Here is a 17857-nt window from a genome sequence, read left to right on the forward strand (position 1 = left end):
ATAGATAGATAGATAGATAGATAGATAGATAGATAGATAGATAGATATATGCTGAGTACAGTGGGGCATGCCTTTAATCCTCACACTCAGGAGACAGAGGCAGAAGGATCACTGTGAGTTTGAGGCCAGGCTGGTCTACAGAGTGAGTTCCAGGAGACCTAGAATTTCATAATAGAGACCGTGTCTCAAAAAATAAATAAACAAACAAACAAATAAATGAAAACAACTAAAAATATTTACTCTGTATTCACATGTGTACATGGTGTGTGTGTGTGTGTGTGTGTGTGTGTGTGTGTGTGTGTGTGTGTGTGTGTGCAGGCATGGAAACCAGAGCTATCTTCTGAGGTTGGCTTTCTCCTGCCAAGTTCAGGCTGTGTCTCTTCTCCAGTGTTTTCCGGCCTTTATTTCATACCTATGGCTAGTCATCTGGTGAGCGGCCAAGACAGCCGCCTGTCTCTGCCTCCCAGCTCCGAGGAGCACTGGGATGATGCCTGTGCCCCCAGATCCAGCTTTTACATGGGTCGAAGTCATCAAGCTAAAAGCAAGTAGCATCTCTACTCACTGAGCCATCCCCCTGGGCCAAATTCTTTTAAAAAAGAAACAGAGCTAGAAAGCTGGGCATGGCGGTTCGTGTCTGTAACCCTAGCCCTTGGAAGGAGGAGACAGGAGGATCGCCATGAGCTTGAAGCTAGCCTGGGTAAGAATCTGTCAAAAATGAGTAAGTGGGCTTTGCAGAGGCCACTGTGCCCTGTCGACACAATACAGCTGTGGTCAGCCCTACCGTGTTCTTGGAGATCACAGCGGATGGCAAACCATTCCAGCTGTTTGCAGACAGAGCTCAAAACACAACAGAAGAGTTTCGTGCTCTGAGAGAGAAAGGATTTGGATAGGTTTCCTCCTTCCACAGAATTGTCCCGGGATTCACGTGCCAGGGTGGTGACTTCACTCGCCACATTGGCACCGGGAGCAGGTCCATCTATGGGGAGAAATTTGGGGATGAGGACTTCATCCTGAAGCATCCAGGTCCTGGCATCCTGTCCGCAGCACATGCTGGACCAAACATAAATGGTTCCCACTTTTTTTTATCTGCACTAACCAAGACCGAGTGGCCAGACGGAAGCCTGTGGTCTTTGGGAACATGAAAGAAAGCTTGAGCATCGTGGAAGCCATTGAGTGTCTGGGGTCCAGGAATGACAAGGCCAAGAACAGCACCATCTGCAGCTGTGGACAACTCTGATTCTTTTGACCTGTGGTCATCTTACCTCCTGCAGCTCAGGAGAGCGTCTCCACCACGTCTGTTCCAAGTACCCCGTAATCTCTGCCCTCACTGACATTCTTGGGGGTTCCCTGTTTTCCTCATTTCCCTCCAAGTCTAGCCGGACTGCAGAGCTAAGCTTATGATCATGAATAAAAACAAAACAAAACAAAACAAAAAACTAAAAAATAAATAAATAAATAAAAGAGGAAAGAGAAAGAGCACGCATGCACCCTTTCAAGATGACGGCTGAGGAGTTTGTCAAGTGCTAAATCCTAAATCGTGCCCATGTACTAAGCTGGCCCCCACGAAATTGCTGGTGTGCCTCCTCCCCTCCCCCACCAGGGTGCTAAGCAGGCAGCAGAGGCCGAGGGTCTCCTTGGTCACGTGTGGCGGCATGCACACAAAACATACTCTGACTCAGTTTCCCCCTAAGCGAGGACTTTGGGTTCCTAACAGTTACACGCCTCCCCCCCCCCCCCCCCCACCCCGCCCCCGGAACAACGCCGCCAGATGAGCCAACCTCGATCCACACACAGCCTCCCACCCGCCACGGAAGGAGGACACGGCCACCGGTTCCATGTTTATTTCGGAAAGTGATGAAAACAAGAGACCACTCTCTCTCCACAATAAATAGCCTCCCCCTCCCAACGAAATTTAAAAAAGAAACAGAGCGTGTGTACACACAGGGGTTTGAAGTGACCTCGAGCAGGGAAATGAGCACCCCACCAACCCCTTCCTCTGCACCCACTCTCCTGTCTCCTGACGGGCAGGTGGGCCCAGTCCACCCCAAATCACCAGAGCCTTCTCCCCGTCTCTGGTTGGTTGGCTGGCTGTTATGAAAATGCATGTAGGTATCTTTACTTTCAGGTCAGAGATTAACAGTTTAGGTGAGAGACCAACAGTTGAAGAAGAGGACAGGTCTTCAGTCCCGGAAGCTTCCCTGACCTCTCCACCCGGCCAGAAGCCATGAAGTCCAAAACGGGTCCAAAACTTTCTGGAGTCCATTCTCTAGGGAACCATCGATCAAAAGCAGCACCAGGTACATGACTGTGATTCGGGCAGAGGAAGGGACAGGGGACACTCCTGTCATATTTCCTAGTGGGCCAGGAAACAGCCATCGAACCCCAGGATCCTTCTTGCCCCTCTCCTTCCCCAACCAATCACCGCACAGGGAAGGGATGGCGAGAGCTCGGGGGCCCCGTGTCTGTTGTCTAAGTTAGTTGGCGCCTTCCGATTCCGTGGCATCTTCTCAGTTGGGAAAATAGTTATAAAACTGGCCTTCGGTTTCCTTATCAAAGGGCGAGGGGGCTCCGGCAGGAGAGGAGCTGTCTCCGCTGGAAGGGTAGGGAGATATCCGCCTCCTCTTTGACTCCCCTTCGCCTAGTCCCGAGTCGCTGGGCTCCGGCCTGAGGGAGGGCACCTCAGTCCACAGTGATGGGGAGCCCTGTTCCTCTGGCCCCCTTCCATCTGTGGCTCCCAGGCCAGGGTCCATGGGCAGAGTTCGCATGGGACGGAACCAGCCAGCCGGGCTCATCTTAGTTGGGTACTGAGGGGCCACAGGCCAGCCAGCTCCTGGTGCCAGGACTTCTTGGCCGCGGTAGTAGGGCACAGTGGGCCCGGAGGCAGAGGGCAGGAACGAGGGCTTCATGCTCACTGCTCGGAACTCGGCCTCATAACTGTGTTCCCGAGGTGTGCCCAGCCAGTAAGGTTGTGACACCACATCCTTGGGCTGGCCGGAAAGGTCAGGGTAGAAGCGGCTGGGAACAGTGTACTGGCTGGACAGAAGAGGTGAGTAGGGGTCTCCCGCAAGGAGTTGACAGTTGGGTCCAGGTGGGGAGGGGACGCCGGTGTCAACAGATGTATACATGCTGAAAGAAATAAAAACAGCAAATGAGAAACCAAGTCACAAGGATGTCTCTTCCCTGCCCTGTTCCCCCCGCCTCCCTGGCCTGCCCGCCTCCCAGACCCCCAAAGCAGAGACAAGCCATATTGAACAGTGATCTACAGTCCCATCTCAAAAAGACCAAAGGGGCACTTACGACTCAAAGTTCTCCCGGAAGCCTTTGGCAAAGGGGTTGTTGTCGATTTTCAGCTGAGTGATCTAGAGAAGGGAAATAGAGTTGCCTGAGTCTGAGGCTCACTCAGACTCCCCCCCCCCAAAAAAAAAAAAAAAAAAGACTGTGCCTGCCCCTCAGCAGATGCCTGGCCCCAGGCCCCAGTGGCCCAGCCCTCACCTCAGCGTTCTGGTAGGCAGTCACCGCAATGAACTGGGTCTCTTGGAAAGTGAAGACGTGAGTGTTGGAGGCGCTGCAGGCGGCCTCGGTCTCTCCATCGTTCACCTCCACGATGTGGAGCCGGGGCTGATACTTGTGGAGGGACTGCAGGACGATCATCTGGAGAGCAAGCCGGGTGGCCGAAGGGTCACCGAAGGTGCTTCCGACCCCCACGGTGGCCTCCTCCTATCTGGAGCCACTTACCCCGCCAGTAACCACTCGGCTCGTGCCTTCACCCACTCTACCCCCGTGCAGCTTCTCCTAAGCCGCCCAGCTGCTCTTTGGGGCGCCTATTCTGGCCTCTTGTCACTCCCCTGATCCTACATATCCTTGAGACCAAGGTATTAGCTCCAGAGGTTGTGCGTGTATGGAGGTGTGTGTACGTGCGTGCCTCCGTGTGCTCCTGTGTCTATGCACAAACGGATAACCTCAGGCACCATCCACCTTTTTGAAGGGTCTTGGAATTCACCAAGTAGGCTGCCTGGCCAGCGAGCCCCGGGGGTCTCTGCCTTCCCAGAGCTAAACTGACTGGTTCATGCCATTACAGCCAGCTTTTCTTTTCTTTTCTTCCTTCCTTTTTTTTTTAACATGGATTCTAGGGATGAAACTCAGGTCTTTGTCTTTGCAAGGCAAATGCTTCCCACTGAATTGTCTCTCCAGCTCAAGGTTTTAAAACACAGGGTTGGGGCTGTGGAGGTGGCTCAGCAAGCGCTGGCAACCTGAGTTTGGTCCCTGGGATCCACGAGGTAGAAGAAGAGAACCAACCCCAGCAAGCTGCCTTCTGACCTCCACAGACACGCTCTAGCACACTAAACCCCCAGCACAAAACAAACAAGTAAATGTTTAAAAAAAAAACACGAAACAAATGTTCACGAGGAAGATCCTTTACATCCGTTCCCTGGGACAACAGGACCCATCAAGGTGATAAATCATGAGCTAGTGAAGAAGGAAGTCCCCAGGCTGGTTTGGCCTGTGCTGACCAGAATGTGAGTCCTGCCAGAGATCCAGTGTCCTTCTGTGTCATCGTCTTCCCAAGGTGGGTAGCAAAGAGCCAGAGTTCAGAGAGGAAGGAAAGGGGCCGGGGCATCAGGAGCATGCTTGCCTGGCATGCACTAAACCCAGGGGCCACATACAGAATCGCATCAAGCCGCACACTGTAATCTCAGCACTCAAAAGCAGAAGGATCAGAAGTTCAAGATCATCCTCAGTTTATGTAAGGAGGGGAGGGGAAGACACGAGAGGGGGAAGAGGAGAGGAGACGAGAGGAGGGGAGGGGTGAGAAGGAGAGAAGAGGAGGGAGGGAAATGGGGAGGGGAGGAGAGAGGTGGAAAGGGGAGAGAAGAGGAGGGGAAGGGAGAGGAGAGGAGGAGAGGGGAAGAGAGGAGAGGGGAGGGGAGAAAAGAAGAGGAGAGAGAAGGGCGGTAGAGGGGAGGAGAGGAAAAGGGAGGGGAGAGGAGTGGATAGGGGAGGGGAGAGGAGTGGATAGGGGACGGGAGGACAACCCAGCAGTATAGAGTGGGTGTTAGGAAAGGCGAGAGAAGGGGTCTCAGCTGCGGGGGCGGGTGGGGCCGACAGTCCTACCTGGGTCACATTGTTGGAAGCCCCCTTGTTGTTGGTGAGCTTTAGTTTCCCAAATGAAACTTCCTGGCGCATCCAGTGGGCTCCGGTGTTGGGGGAGTCTGGGTGGACGTACAAGCGGTTCCCTGTGGACAATTAACCTTCTTGCTAAGTATTGAACAGACCCTGGGGAGGTGGGATCCTGCCTGTCCTGAGAATGTGAGAAGAGATGCAGGGAGGGGACAGGCAGGCTGAGCGGGAGCAGAGGAGGCGGAGGTGACAGTCCAAAGGAAGGGAGGATATAGGAGGCTCAACCTCTCACACCAGGGGCAATGGCTCGAGCCATCCACCAGGGGGCGCCCCGCCTTGGAGAACCAGCACGCCCGCCACTCCCGAAGGGGATCGTACCTGGCATGCTGCCTTCTGCCTTGCCACACTGCACCCACTTGCCACTCTGGTACCGCCAGTGGTGCTGGTCCACCAAGACCACATCCACAAACATCCTGTAATGGCTCGTGGGCTCCAGCCCGGCCACAGTGAACGAGAGGAATGGGAACATTCGCCTGTGAGGGACAGAGAAGCCCCGGGGGTCCGTCAGCCTAAGCTCAGCGAGGATCACCTGTGCGCATGCGCGTGCGGCAGCCAGCCCTCTCCACCTGCTCACCGGAGCCAACTGGCCGCAAGTTACACATGTAACGGAAAATTAATTCGTAGGGCTGGAGAAATGGCTCAGCGCTTAAGAGCACATACTCCCTTCCAGAGGGTCTGAGTTCAGGTCCCAGCACCCACAGCAGGCAGCTTACAATAGCCTGTAATTCCAGCTTCAAGGTGATCCAACGCCTCTGGCCTCCCTCCACAGACGTCTACACGCGCGCGCATGTGCACGCACACACACTTTATTAAAAATAAATCTTTTAGCCGGGTGCGGTGGCACACGCCTGTAATCCCAGCACTCAGGGAGGCAGAGGAAGGTGGATCTTTGTGAGTTTGAGGCCAGCCTGGTCTACAAAGCAGAACAGCCAAACCCTGTCTTGAAAAACAAAAAAATGGGCAAAATAATTTTTAAAATTAAATTTTTAAATTAAATTGTGGCTGGGTCAGCCTGGTCTACATAGGGAGTTCCAGGACAGCTAGGGCTACAGAGAGACCCTGTCTTGAAAAACAAAACCAAAAAACCTAAAACAACAACAAAATCAAATCGTACTAGCCGGTGTGGTGGCGCACCCCTTTAATCCCAGTGCTTGGGAGGCAGAGGCAGGAGGACTCTGAGTTCGAGGTCAGCCTGATCTACAAAAGCCAATTCCAGGACAGCCAGGGCTATACAGAGAAACCCTGTCTTGAAAACAAAACAAAATTGTACAAACTTGACGATTAAGTACATTCTAAGAGCGCACAGCACTCAGGAGCATCTTTTTGGCATTTTGCTCAGCTGTACTGTGGCCTGAGCTGAGGTTATTTGTGTCTGTCGTAGGAGGTCACAGAGGAGCTGACAAAGGCGGACGTCTCCCCAACTCTGCGTTCAACCCGGTCATGCTGGGAGCCTGGAGCCAGCCACAGCCCTGTCTGTAGGGCCAATGACTAAACCCTGGGCCTCGTGTGTGCCAGGCTAGCACCCCACCGCTGTGCTCCATCCTAGCGTGTAGACTTTAGAGCACGCTCTCCTCTCAAAAGGCCATCGGCTAGATATTTATCTGGAAACCACAGTCTCTAACACTGGTGTGCCCCCTGCGTGGGCCGAGGACACCGGCTGGCTCTCCAAAGATAGTTCCCAGAAGGTGGTCGTGCCTCTGTTCCGCTTCTCCACCGCAGCTCTCCCGCTCTGTCCCACGGCACTCCCTGTCCCATAGTCCCGGCACTAACGTCTGTAGTGTGGCCTGCGCCTAGCCTGGGCCTTCAGAAACTCGGCGACGGCCTAGGTGTCGTGAAGGCTCTCGCTGTTCTTGGCTTAGTCTGGGGTCCCAGGGAAAGCAGAAGTCCGAGGACGGGATTTGGCTCTCTCTGCCACCGTTCTAAAGCGAAAGAGCCAGAAGAGGAAGCCCTCTCCTGCGATGGCCTCCCCACCACTTCCACCATCACCGCCCCCATTATCACAGTCATTCCAACCACACCCTCTATCACAACCGCCATCGTGCCCGCTGCTATCTCCGCCATCGCTTCGACACTGTCTTCACACTGTCACAGCCCTCGGGGTTGCTACCGTCGCTTCCACAATCGTCACCATTATTACCCTCCATGGTTACAACCACAGTCTCTCCAAACATCGGCTCTGTTATCTCCACCACAGCTACAGCCATGATCACCTCCACCACAGCTACAGCCGCCAACTCCACCATCGCTACAGCCATCGCCTCCACCATCCCTACAGCCGCAATCTCTACAATCTTATTAATATATTCACCATATCTCCTATCTCTCAAATGAACGAATCTCATGAAAGCCACCACCTCCCCTCTCTCTCCAGCTGTGCCTCCACCATGGCCATCACATCATCACCAAAGCCACCGTGTCCACCATCGCTATAACCACCACATCCACCATCTCCATCGTAGTTACAGCCACTGCCTCACCCACCATCACGACAGCCACTACTTTCAGCATCAGCATCACCATCACTACCATTACCCTTCTACCACAACCTCCCTATCTGAAAGCACTACCATTGCCATCTCCTCCATCCACTCTAGCCACAGCCTTCACCGTCACAACCACTGCTACCCGCCTCAGAGTCAGCACCAGTTCCCATAACTCGGCTCTGCCTTCACCCCAAGTGAAGGGAGTAGGGAGAGCAGGGTTGTCAGGACAGCAGAGACAAACACTCGTGGGATGCCCCTTTCACTCCCACATCCCTCTTCCCGGGGGACCACTCAGATCATAGTTTCTGAAGCTGGAGAGATGGCTCAGTAGTTAAGGGCACTAACTGTTCTTCCAGAGGATCCAGGTTTGGTTCCCAACACCCCAGGTAGTTCACAAGTGTTTGCAACTCCAGTTCCAGGGGATTCAACAGCCCCTGGCTTACACAGGCACCTGCACATGAATGGTGCGCATAAGCTCATGCAAGCACACGTACACATAAAAATAGATTTTAAAACTAGGGAGCGGGGTGTGGCGGCACAGGTCTTTATTCTGAGTGTGATTGTTAGTTGTTTTTGTTTATTTGTTTTTCAAGACAAGTTTTGTCTGTGTAACCCTGGCTGTCCTGGAACTTGCTATGTAGACTAGGCTGCCCTCAAACTCAGAGATCCGCCTGCCTCTCTGCCTCTGTTGGGATTAAAGGTGTGCGCCACCATTACCCAGCTTTATTTTATTATTTTGAAACAGGGTTTCACAATGTAGCTCTGCATGCCTTGGAACTTGCTATGTAGACCAGGCTGGCCTCAGACCCACAGAGATCAGCCTGCCACACCTGGCTTGGCACTTGTCTTTAATGCCAGCACAAGTGGATCTCTGTGAGTCTGAGGCCAGCCTGGTCTACATATGGAGTTCTAGGACAGCCAGAGCTACATAACAGGGAGACCCAGTCTTCAAAGGGTGAGGCAGCCAGAGAGATAGCTCAGTGGTTTAGAACACTAGCTGCCCTCCCAGACAGCTTGGGTTCGAGTCTCAGCACCCACACGAAGGCCCACAACCACCTGTAAGACCAGTTTACTCCTTGGGATCCAGCACTCTTTGTTGGCCTCAGCAGGTACTAGGTCCTCATGTGACACACACGGATGCATGCAGACATAACATCCACACATTACAACATCCACACACACCACAACACCAACCAAAGAAATGTAGTTTCTTCTGTAGTAACCAGTTCTCATTCACAGTTTCTATTCTAACGGAATAGAAAGAAAGCGACACCTTCTTGGGTGGTACCAAGAACCCAGGGCCTTGCGCATGCTAGGCAAGTGCTCCGCCACTAAGCCATCTCCCCAAGCTCCCAGCATGCTTATCAATCCTCTGCTTACACACTAGATAGTTCATCAAGCCAGTCCTTTGAGATATAAAATGTTCCTTAAAACATTATGCCTGAAGTCAGGGAGGCTTATAGATAGATGTTGACGAGAGCCCCATGCTGTGGTCTCTGTCTCACTGTCCTACTTTTATCCTGATAGCGGGTGACAAGAAACTCAGGAAGATTGTGAGTGAAAGGCATAGGAGGTGTGTGTGTGTGGGGAGGTGTCTTCGTTTCACTTCAAAAAGATGGTGAGATATTTTACAGTCATCAAGACTCAACTCCAATACCCACACTGGAAGAAGAGGAGAACGAGGAGGAGGAGGAGGAGGAGGAGGAGGAGGAGGAGGAGGAGGAGGAGGCGGCAGCCTGATGGGGTGGTATATACTTATAATCCAGAACTGGGAAGGTGGAGACATTCAGATTCTTGGGGCTTGCCAAACAGCCTAGCCTACTTGGTGAACTCTAGGCTAGTGAGAGACCCTGTCTCAATAAATAAACAAACGAACGAACAAATAAATAAAGTGCCAGGCGTGGTGCCACACTCCTGTAATCCCAGCACTCTGAGAAGCAGAAGCAGGCTGATCGCTGTGAGTTCGAGCCCAGCCTGGTCTACAAAGTGAGTCCAGGACAGCCAGGGCTACACAGAGAAACCCTGTCTCAGGAAAAAAAGGGGGGGTGCTAGAGAAAGAAGGAAAAGACAGAAGAGAGGGAGGGGAAAGAGAGAGAGAGGATGATTCCTGAGGAATGACTTTATGCGTGCACACCGGTGCATGTACTCTGGAGTGCGCACATGCGTGTGCACACACACACGCACGCACACACACAGAGCTAAACTCACCAGCAGCTAGGATCCCAAAATAACTCTACTCTCCGATTTACATATCGCCATGCTGGGAATAAACCAGTAGTGGAGATGATTGTGGTACCACTTAAAACCACTCACCACACCACCTTCAGGGGACAGAGTCAAGATCCCATAACCCTCTGCTGCTCCAAGAGCCGGCCCAGCCATGGATGATGTTTTCAGGGTAGTGGGGCGTGGCTGGGAACACAGTGAGTCCAGACTAGACAAGACTACACAGCGAGACCTTGTCTCCAAAATCAAAACAGTAACCAGTTTCAGGCATCTGACCAACTTTCAGTATTGCCAACCGGCTATATCTTCCTGGGAACAGGTGAAGAGCAGCTAGGCTTTTCTCTGAGGCTATTTTCAAGTGGTTTTGTGAGTCCCAGTCTGTGGGTTCAAGCCGAGGAAGAGGAGGAGGAGGAGGAGGAGGAGGAGGAGGAGGAGGAGGAGGAGGAGGAGGAGGAAGAGGTCTCTTGAAACAAGTGGGTTTTTGTTTGTTTGGTTGGTTGGTTGGTTGGTTGGTTTTTGTTTTGTTTTGTTTTTTTAAGACAGGGTTTCTCTGTGTAGCAGATCCCTGGCTGTCCTGGAGCTCCCGTTGTAGAGCAGGCTGGCCTTGAACTCACAGAGAACCATTGCCTCCACCTGGAGTGCTGGAATTACAGGAGTGCACAGCTGTGCCTGGCTGAAACAAGTGTTTTTTAAAGATCTAAACAGTTGAGCTAGAAAGGTAACTCAGTATGAGAGTGCTTGCACAACATCCATGAGACCCTGAGTTCAGGACGGCACTACCACCAACCAAAACCCAGCCGTTCAAACCACGCGTTCTCGCAGAGGACCTGGGTTCGATTCCCAGCACCCACACGGTGGCTCACAACTATCTGTCAGACCTCCAATTTCAACATCCTCTTCTGACCACACATGACCGTGGTGCACAAATATACATACATACATACATACATACATACATACATACATACATACATGTAAGCACAACACTCGTGCACATAAATAAAATACATCTAAATGAAAAAAAAAAAGTCTGCAGGGTCGGTGGGGTACAAGAGCTCACACCTGTAATCCCAGCACTTAAGAGGCCGGGGCAAACAGGGTAATGTGGACACAGGGAGCTCCAGGCTAGCCACAGAGTGAGCCTCGTTCTCACAAAAGAGAGATGGCTCAGTGGTTAAGGGTACTTTCCACTCTTACAGAGGGCCTGGGCTTGATTCCGATACAGGCTCCGAGCCACCTATAATTCCAGGAGCTCTGACCTCCAACCTCCACAGACTCCACACACACACACACACGCACACACACACACACACACACACACACACACACACCCATAAAAAAAATATTTAAAAGTAAAATAATAATAATAGTAATAATTAACATTTGTGAGAGTGGGGAAGATGGAGGAGGGACTGGAAATCGCCTTTGCCACCCCAACTTCCTATATAACCAAATGCGCTTGAGAGCTGAGCCACACAACAGCTCTCCCCAGTTATCTTAATTATAATAATCAACCAATCACAGCCAGAAAAGTGGGGATTACCAGCAATTAGTGCCCACCCACACGCCCTCGGGGGCCCAGCCTCTTCCCTGCTGAGAATGTCTAGCATTACAGTTTACCGCCCCATTCAGAACACGCACTGCACACAGGAATGCCGCCTCGGCCTGTGTGCAACGTCCCCAGGCCGCTCGGTCCACAGAAACACACAAACGGAGGCTCCAGAGTCCTCTTCCTTTGTTTCGTTTGTTTGGTTTTTTTGTTGTTGTTGTTTTGTTTTTTTGGTTTTGGGTTTTGTTGTTTTGTCTTCAAGACAGGTTTCTCTGTGTAGCCTTAGTTGTCCTGGACTCACTTTATAGACCAGGCTGGCCTCGAACTCACAGAGATCCGCCTGCTCCTGCTTCTCCTAGCGCTGGGATCGCAGGCGTGCACCACCAGGCCCAGGTTGTTTTGTTTTGTTTGTTTTGTTTTTTTAAGTATTACATTTACAGAGAGGTAAATATTATATTACAGAGAGGTGGTGGCGCACACCTTTGATCCCAGAACTCAGGAAGGCAGAGGCATGTGGATCTCTGAGTTCAAGGCCAGCCTGGTCTACAGAGTGAGTTCCAGGACAGCTAGGGCTACACAGAGAAACCCTGTCTCAAAACCATCCCCCCCACCAAAGAAAAAAAAACAAAAACAAAAAGCAAAAAAACAAGGTGGGGGGACCGAAGAAGACAGGAAATATTGCATTTTATTTCGTAGGTAGTATATGTCTGTGTGTTGGGGTAGCCTACCCCACATGGCCGCGTGGAGGGAATCAGCTCCTCCTGTCAGGATTATCAGGAAGCACCTTTACCCCTGAGCTACCCCAAACTCTTCTTATTCTCAATCTCCCTCTCTGAGCCCCACTTGAACCACCCTCATCAGTCATCACGCCAGACATCACCCCAAAAGGCTCTCCACTCATAATCAAAAGCCTCACTGGTCCATACTAGTGGGTGGGTCCCGGGGGTGGGAAAGGAAGGACCAGGGACAGACTGAGTCAGCCCAGGATGAACGGCTGAGGGCCTGTGGGCATGTCTGGGATGGAAGAATTTTTCAAAAAGAAAGAAGGTCGTGGGTGAATGTGGTGGTGACTTGAAGGTCCCTAGAACCCACAGGGGGACAGGCCAGCCTGCCAAAGCAGGAGAACAGAAAGGACCTGCTCAGAGCCCAAAACTCGACAGCAAAAGGAAACAGCCCAGGACCTCCCAGTCACCGGAGCTCAAGCTGAGATGGGGAGGCCACAGGGCTGGGGTGCCCCGGGTTTCTTTCCAGGATGGACCCCTTGGGGTCTGATCCAAAGGGAGGCATCAAAGGAAATGAAGAGGAGCCGCCGCCCCGTCCAACCCCATGTCCTGCACTGTGGACTCAGGAGAGACCCCAAATGGGAGGAGAATCACCACACAACACTGTGCAAGCACACTCTTCTGAAGTACTCAGAAGGCACTTAGGAATTTCACTTTCAGGTTTGCTAATCGTATTTTTAAATTATTATTTATTCACGTGTGTGCACGGGTATGCATGTATGTGCAAGCCAATGCACAAACCAGAGGACGGCCTGAGGTGTCATTCCTCAGGCTCTGTCTGTCTGTCTGTCTGCCTATCTATCTATCATCTATTTCAACAAAGGGCCTTCATTCTCTAATTACTCTAGGTTAGCCATCAAGCTCCAGAAATTATAAACACCATCACACCTGGCTAACTGGCTACTTTTCTTTTCTTCTTTGTTTGTTTGTTTGTTTGTTTGTGTGTGTGTGTTGGTTGGTTTGTTTTTGGAGACAAGGTTTCTCTGTGTAGCCCTGGCTGTCCTGGAGCTCATTATGTAGACTGAGCCTCAAACTCACAGAGATCTTCCTGCCTCTGCCTCCTAAGTGTTGCGATTAAAGGTGCGTGCCACCATGCCAGGGCCAAGTTTCTTTTTAACATGGATTCTGGGGCTTGAACACAGGTCCTCAAGTTTGCAAAGCAAGCACTTGGCCGACTGAGCCATCTCTTCAAACCTGTTTCGGTTTTTCCTTCTTTCCTTCTTTCTTTTTTTTTTTTTTTTGGAAGGTGGAGGTGGTGGACAGTACCCACACCCCAAAGTGCATGTTGGAGGTCAGAAGATAACCTGTGGGAGTCAGTTCTCTCTTTCAATCATGTGGGCACTGGCAATAAATCACTCAGATTGTCAGGTGTCTTTACCCACTGAGCCATTTTGCCAGCCCTTTTTTTTTTTTTTCAGTTCCACCTTCAAGCCCAGCACGGTTGCAGTGTAAACTTGTAATCCCAGCATTTTGGAGGCTGAGGCAGGGGGGCTGAGAATTCCAGGCCAGCCTGGGGTACATGAAGTAAGAGACCTCCACCAAACCAAGCAAGAAAAATGCATTTTTCAGAAGAACACAAAGATTCGAAGCAGGAAGATCACCATTTGCAGACAGTTCTGATTGCATGGCAAGATCCTATCTCAAAATAACCACAACATGGTGAATGCCTTTAATGGCAACACTCAGGAGTCAGGGACAAGCAGATCTCTGTGAGTCGAGGTCAGCCTGGTCTCCACTGTGAATTCCAGGCCAGCTGAGCCTGTCTAGTGACTTAAAAACAAAACAAGAACCAAACAAACAAAATAACCACTACCACCATCACCACAACAAAAAAACAGACCAATACTGAAAATTTTTGAAATCAATCCTGTTATATTTTTTTAATACTTATTTATTTACTTATTTATGTGTTTGTATGTTAGAGACAGGGTTTCTCTGTGTAACAGCTCTAGCTATCCTGGAACTCACTTTGTAGACCAGGCTGGCCTCAAAGTCACAGAGTTCTACCTGCCTCTGCCTCCTGAGTGCTGGGATTAAAGGCACCACCACGCCTGGCCTTTTACTTTTATAGAGTGCAATTTAGCATGATAAAAAGTTGGTTTAGAATGTACCTCAGCGGCAGAGTGTCTGCAGAGCACCCACAGGACCCTGGGTTCAATTCTTAGCTTTGAAAAGAAAAAGTAAATCAATTTCGGTTCTCTGAGACAGCGTGTCAACCGTGCCTGGTGGCATTCACCTACAGTCCTACCACTGGGAAGGCAGAGGTGGAAAGACCTGGAGCTTCAAAGGAACCTTTGCTACATAGGAAAGAGAAAGAAAGCTTCGTGTGGGGTGGGGACAGTTCACAGTGTAGCACAGTCTAGTTTCCAGCTACGGGTATCACACAGGCGCATTAGCACAGATGACTTGAACGCTAGGCCCCAGGTCCCAATCGCAGCACTGAAGCAAAAGGAGAAAAGGGGGAAGGCCTAGATCCTGAAGGAAGAGAACAAAAGGGGACGAGGGAAAATCCTGCAGTGGGAGCACGCTGGAGTGGGCGGCCATAGGAGTCAAAACAGTGATAAATAAAGTTAGAGAGGGTTCCTCCAAATGTCTGCCCTGACAGCCCACAGACAGACAGACAGACAGACAGGCCCCAGCCCGGCTCAGCAATTAATGAAGTTGTGGCTGCTTGCTCTGCTCCCCGATCCAGACTGGAGGAGCCGAGGCCTGACAACGGTCTGAGGCCCCACCTTGTCTGCTCCGACACTGTAGGCTGGCCGGGTTATTCCTGCAACTCTAGTGGGTGGCTCGGGAGACTGGAGAAAGGGGAGCAGACAGGTGCCACGGGAGCCCCCGATCCCAGCGCTACAGGTGAGAGCAAGCCTGCTGAGTCCCAACCGTCTCCAGGCCTGTTCCTCTGTCTATGCAGGAACTTCTGCACCCTTCCAGGCACACTCTAGGACTAGAAAACTGGCCAGTGCCTGAGACACCCAGGGAAGGATGAGCAGCAGAGAATCATCAGAAGTCTTTGGAGAGAAAGGATGCCCCCCCCCAGCAACAAACAAACAAACATGGCTTATCCTGGGCTCATCAATGAGGAAGAGCAACTCAGCTGCTTGAGACCAGCTATAGTTGGCAGCCGCCACCCCCCACGTCATCTGGAGGGAATACACTCTAGTGATGCCACCCCAGGCAGGACCCAGCAAGGTTTCTGTGCCCAATCCCAGAAACCCCACCCTTGCAACCTCTCAATAACCTCTGAGTGTTCATCCCGACACCCCACGTCCTAACTCATGACAAAGTCCCGGCTGGTCCCCAGGTAGCTGCCTCTTCCCATGAAACACAAGAGGGTCCACTCGGGGTGCCTCATCCTAGACGACCCCTTTCTTCACAAACTGCAGGTTTCTCTTTCTGTCTTCAGCAAAGAGACTCCATCCGGAAGCAGCAGGCTGAGCCACAAACCATACAACTAATGCAACAGCTTCGGGGGACACCCTCCCTCCCCTCCATCTTCTTCCAGGCCGTGCTGGTCAACAGCTGGTTAAGTAAGTGGCCAGTGCTTTAAGGGACCAGCTCTCAAAGGGCACAGTACAAGACTGGACACCAGATTCGGCCAGTCTTGAGCTTGACATGTTCAGGCCCTGGGCATGAGCGCTCGCGCTCTCTCTCTCTCTCTCTCTCTCTCTCTCTCTCTCTCTCTGCAGACATATGATCTCAAAGTAAGACCGGAAAAGAAAACTTGGCCACCGCTTCTCCGTGTCACCAAATCCCAGTCTGCCCCCCCACCCCACCCCCCATACACCCAAAGCTACCCTGAGGACAGCAGCAGCAGCAGCAGCAGCAGCAGCAGCAGCAGCAGCAGCAGCAGCAAAGGAACAGGGACACCGAGATCCCAAAAGCTTCGGCCCACCCTCCCCAACACTTGAGCTTCCCCTACACAGGGATTGAGAGGCATCCAGCTCCTGCCAGGCCCAATAGTGCTCCCCCAGGCCTCCTGAGACCCCACACTGAGGCAGGGGGCAGGTCCTGAGGCCCCCGGGGGCCGACTGGTGAAGCGGTGTCACCTCCTCCTCCCGCACCGAAGTTAACTTTTAACTGCGCGCACACCGCCATCCCCGTGCTTTCTGAGCTCCCTGACCGGCTGTCGGCGTGACACCCTCGGCCCCCGCGGCTCGGTCCTCACTGCAGAGCCTGAGGCTCAGGCGGCGAGCACGAAGACTCGGCAACGTGCAGCCTCAGAATCTGCTACTTGCTTTTTTTTTTTTTTTTAATTTTTAAGAAGAAAAGTCCTTGTTCCGGCGGGTCCCCTCCCCGGGGCCAGACTCCCGCCGGCTCCGCCCCGCGAGCTCGCTGCGCCCCGGCGCGCGCCCCGCTCACCTCCCCTGCTTGGTGATGATCATCTCCGTCTGGTGCTGGTTGAACTTGGACCACAACAGGTGGTTGCTGAGCGCCACCCTCAGCTTCCCCGACACCTCCAGCCCCGCGGGCAGCGCGTAGTCCTCGCGGGGGCCCGGGTAGAGCCCGGCGCGCGGGTCCGGGGCGGCGTAGCCATCTCCGGCCGGGTAGCCCTCGGCGGCCGCGGGCGGCGGGAAGGGCTCTCCGGCCCCGGGGAAGCCGGCCGCCTGGGCCCGGGGAGGGTAGGCGTAGGCTCCGAGGAAGCGTCCGGGCGCGGCGGGCACCAGGGCTCCCCCGGAGTAGGGCGTCCCCAGGCCGCCACCTCCGTGGTGGCGCTCGGTGGAGGGCTCCTGCGCGCCGGGCTCCGGGTAGAAGAAGCGAGGCTGTTGCTCCGCTCCGGGACCCCGGCCCTCGTCACTCGGCATCGGCTCGGCGCCGGTCAGCATGTCTCCGCAGCCGGGCTCCACGATGCCCATCCGCGGCGGGCTGGGCGCCTTCCCGCAGCCGTCGTGGGGGGTGGGGGTGGGGGAGGGGGGGGGGGGGAGCCCGGGGGGGCGGGGGGGGGGGGGCGGCGTGGGCGGGGTCCGGAGGGTTGTGGAAGTCCAACCCGAGCCGGGGCTGGGACGCCCGGCTCCCGAGCGCGCTTCGGGGCAGAGGCGCGCAGCTGCCCCGGGCCTTTTCCTCCGGAGGGGCCCCGCTTGTCACTAGCGGCGCGGCGGCCTTTGCTGTGGCTTTATGAAGCTCCTCGGGTCCCCTCACCCCCCGCCGCCTCGGCCCCGCCCCGCCCCGCCCCGCCCCCTCGCGGCTAACCCAGCGCCGAGTCGCTCTTTACGGAGGGCTGAAGCCCCCCCCCGCCCCCCAAGCAGGACCCCGAATCTGGGAAATTCGGAGCCCGCCACCTGAAACCTCGGGCGGGTTTCTCTCCCTCCCCCAGGAAATCCGCCCGTCCTGGAAAGCACGGCAAAGGCCCCTTTCCCCAGATGGGACCCTCTGAGGCACGCTCACGGCTCGGGCCGGCTTGGAGCTGCCTAGGTTATCCACACTCGGCAAGTATCTGTTGCTGCGTCCTGCGTGCTCAGGCTTGGTGCCTTTGCAAGGGGTGTTTGCCTGCTCTCTCTTGACCGGGGGTCCCCTCATCACCACCCTACCCCTCATCCCCCCCAGCTCGGGGAGGACGCTTGTCCCTCTAGCCCAAGAGCGGACTTGGAAGCTGTTGGGTAATAGGCTCCCGAAAGGATTTGCACCCCGAGCGGGTGGGGAGG

At 53.5% G+C, this 17857-nt stretch overlaps 1 protein-coding gene across 1 annotated transcript; it reads right to left on the reverse strand.

The window, feature by feature from the left end:
• Positions 1-2283: 2283 nt before the first annotated feature.
• Tbx21 (T-box transcription factor 21) lies at positions 2284-17071 on the reverse strand. The gene is made up of 6 exons (XM_055620302.1): positions 16578-17071; positions 5497-5651; positions 5113-5234; positions 3493-3651; positions 3298-3359; positions 2284-3126 (listed from the first exon to the last, which is right to left on the reverse strand). Exons 1-6 carry the CDS (start codon positions 17069-17071, stop codon positions 2508-2510), a joined length of 1611 nt encoding a protein of 536 aa, XP_055476277.1. The 3' UTR covers positions 2284-2507.
• Between the last annotated feature and the right edge of the window lie 786 nt (positions 17072-17857).

This window comes from Psammomys obesus, unplaced genomic scaffold (assembly GCF_907164565.1).
Source record: "Psammomys obesus unplaced genomic scaffold, mPsaObe1.curated_primary_1811, whole genome shotgun sequence".
NCBI lineage: Eukaryota > Metazoa > Chordata > Mammalia > Rodentia > Muridae > Psammomys > Psammomys obesus.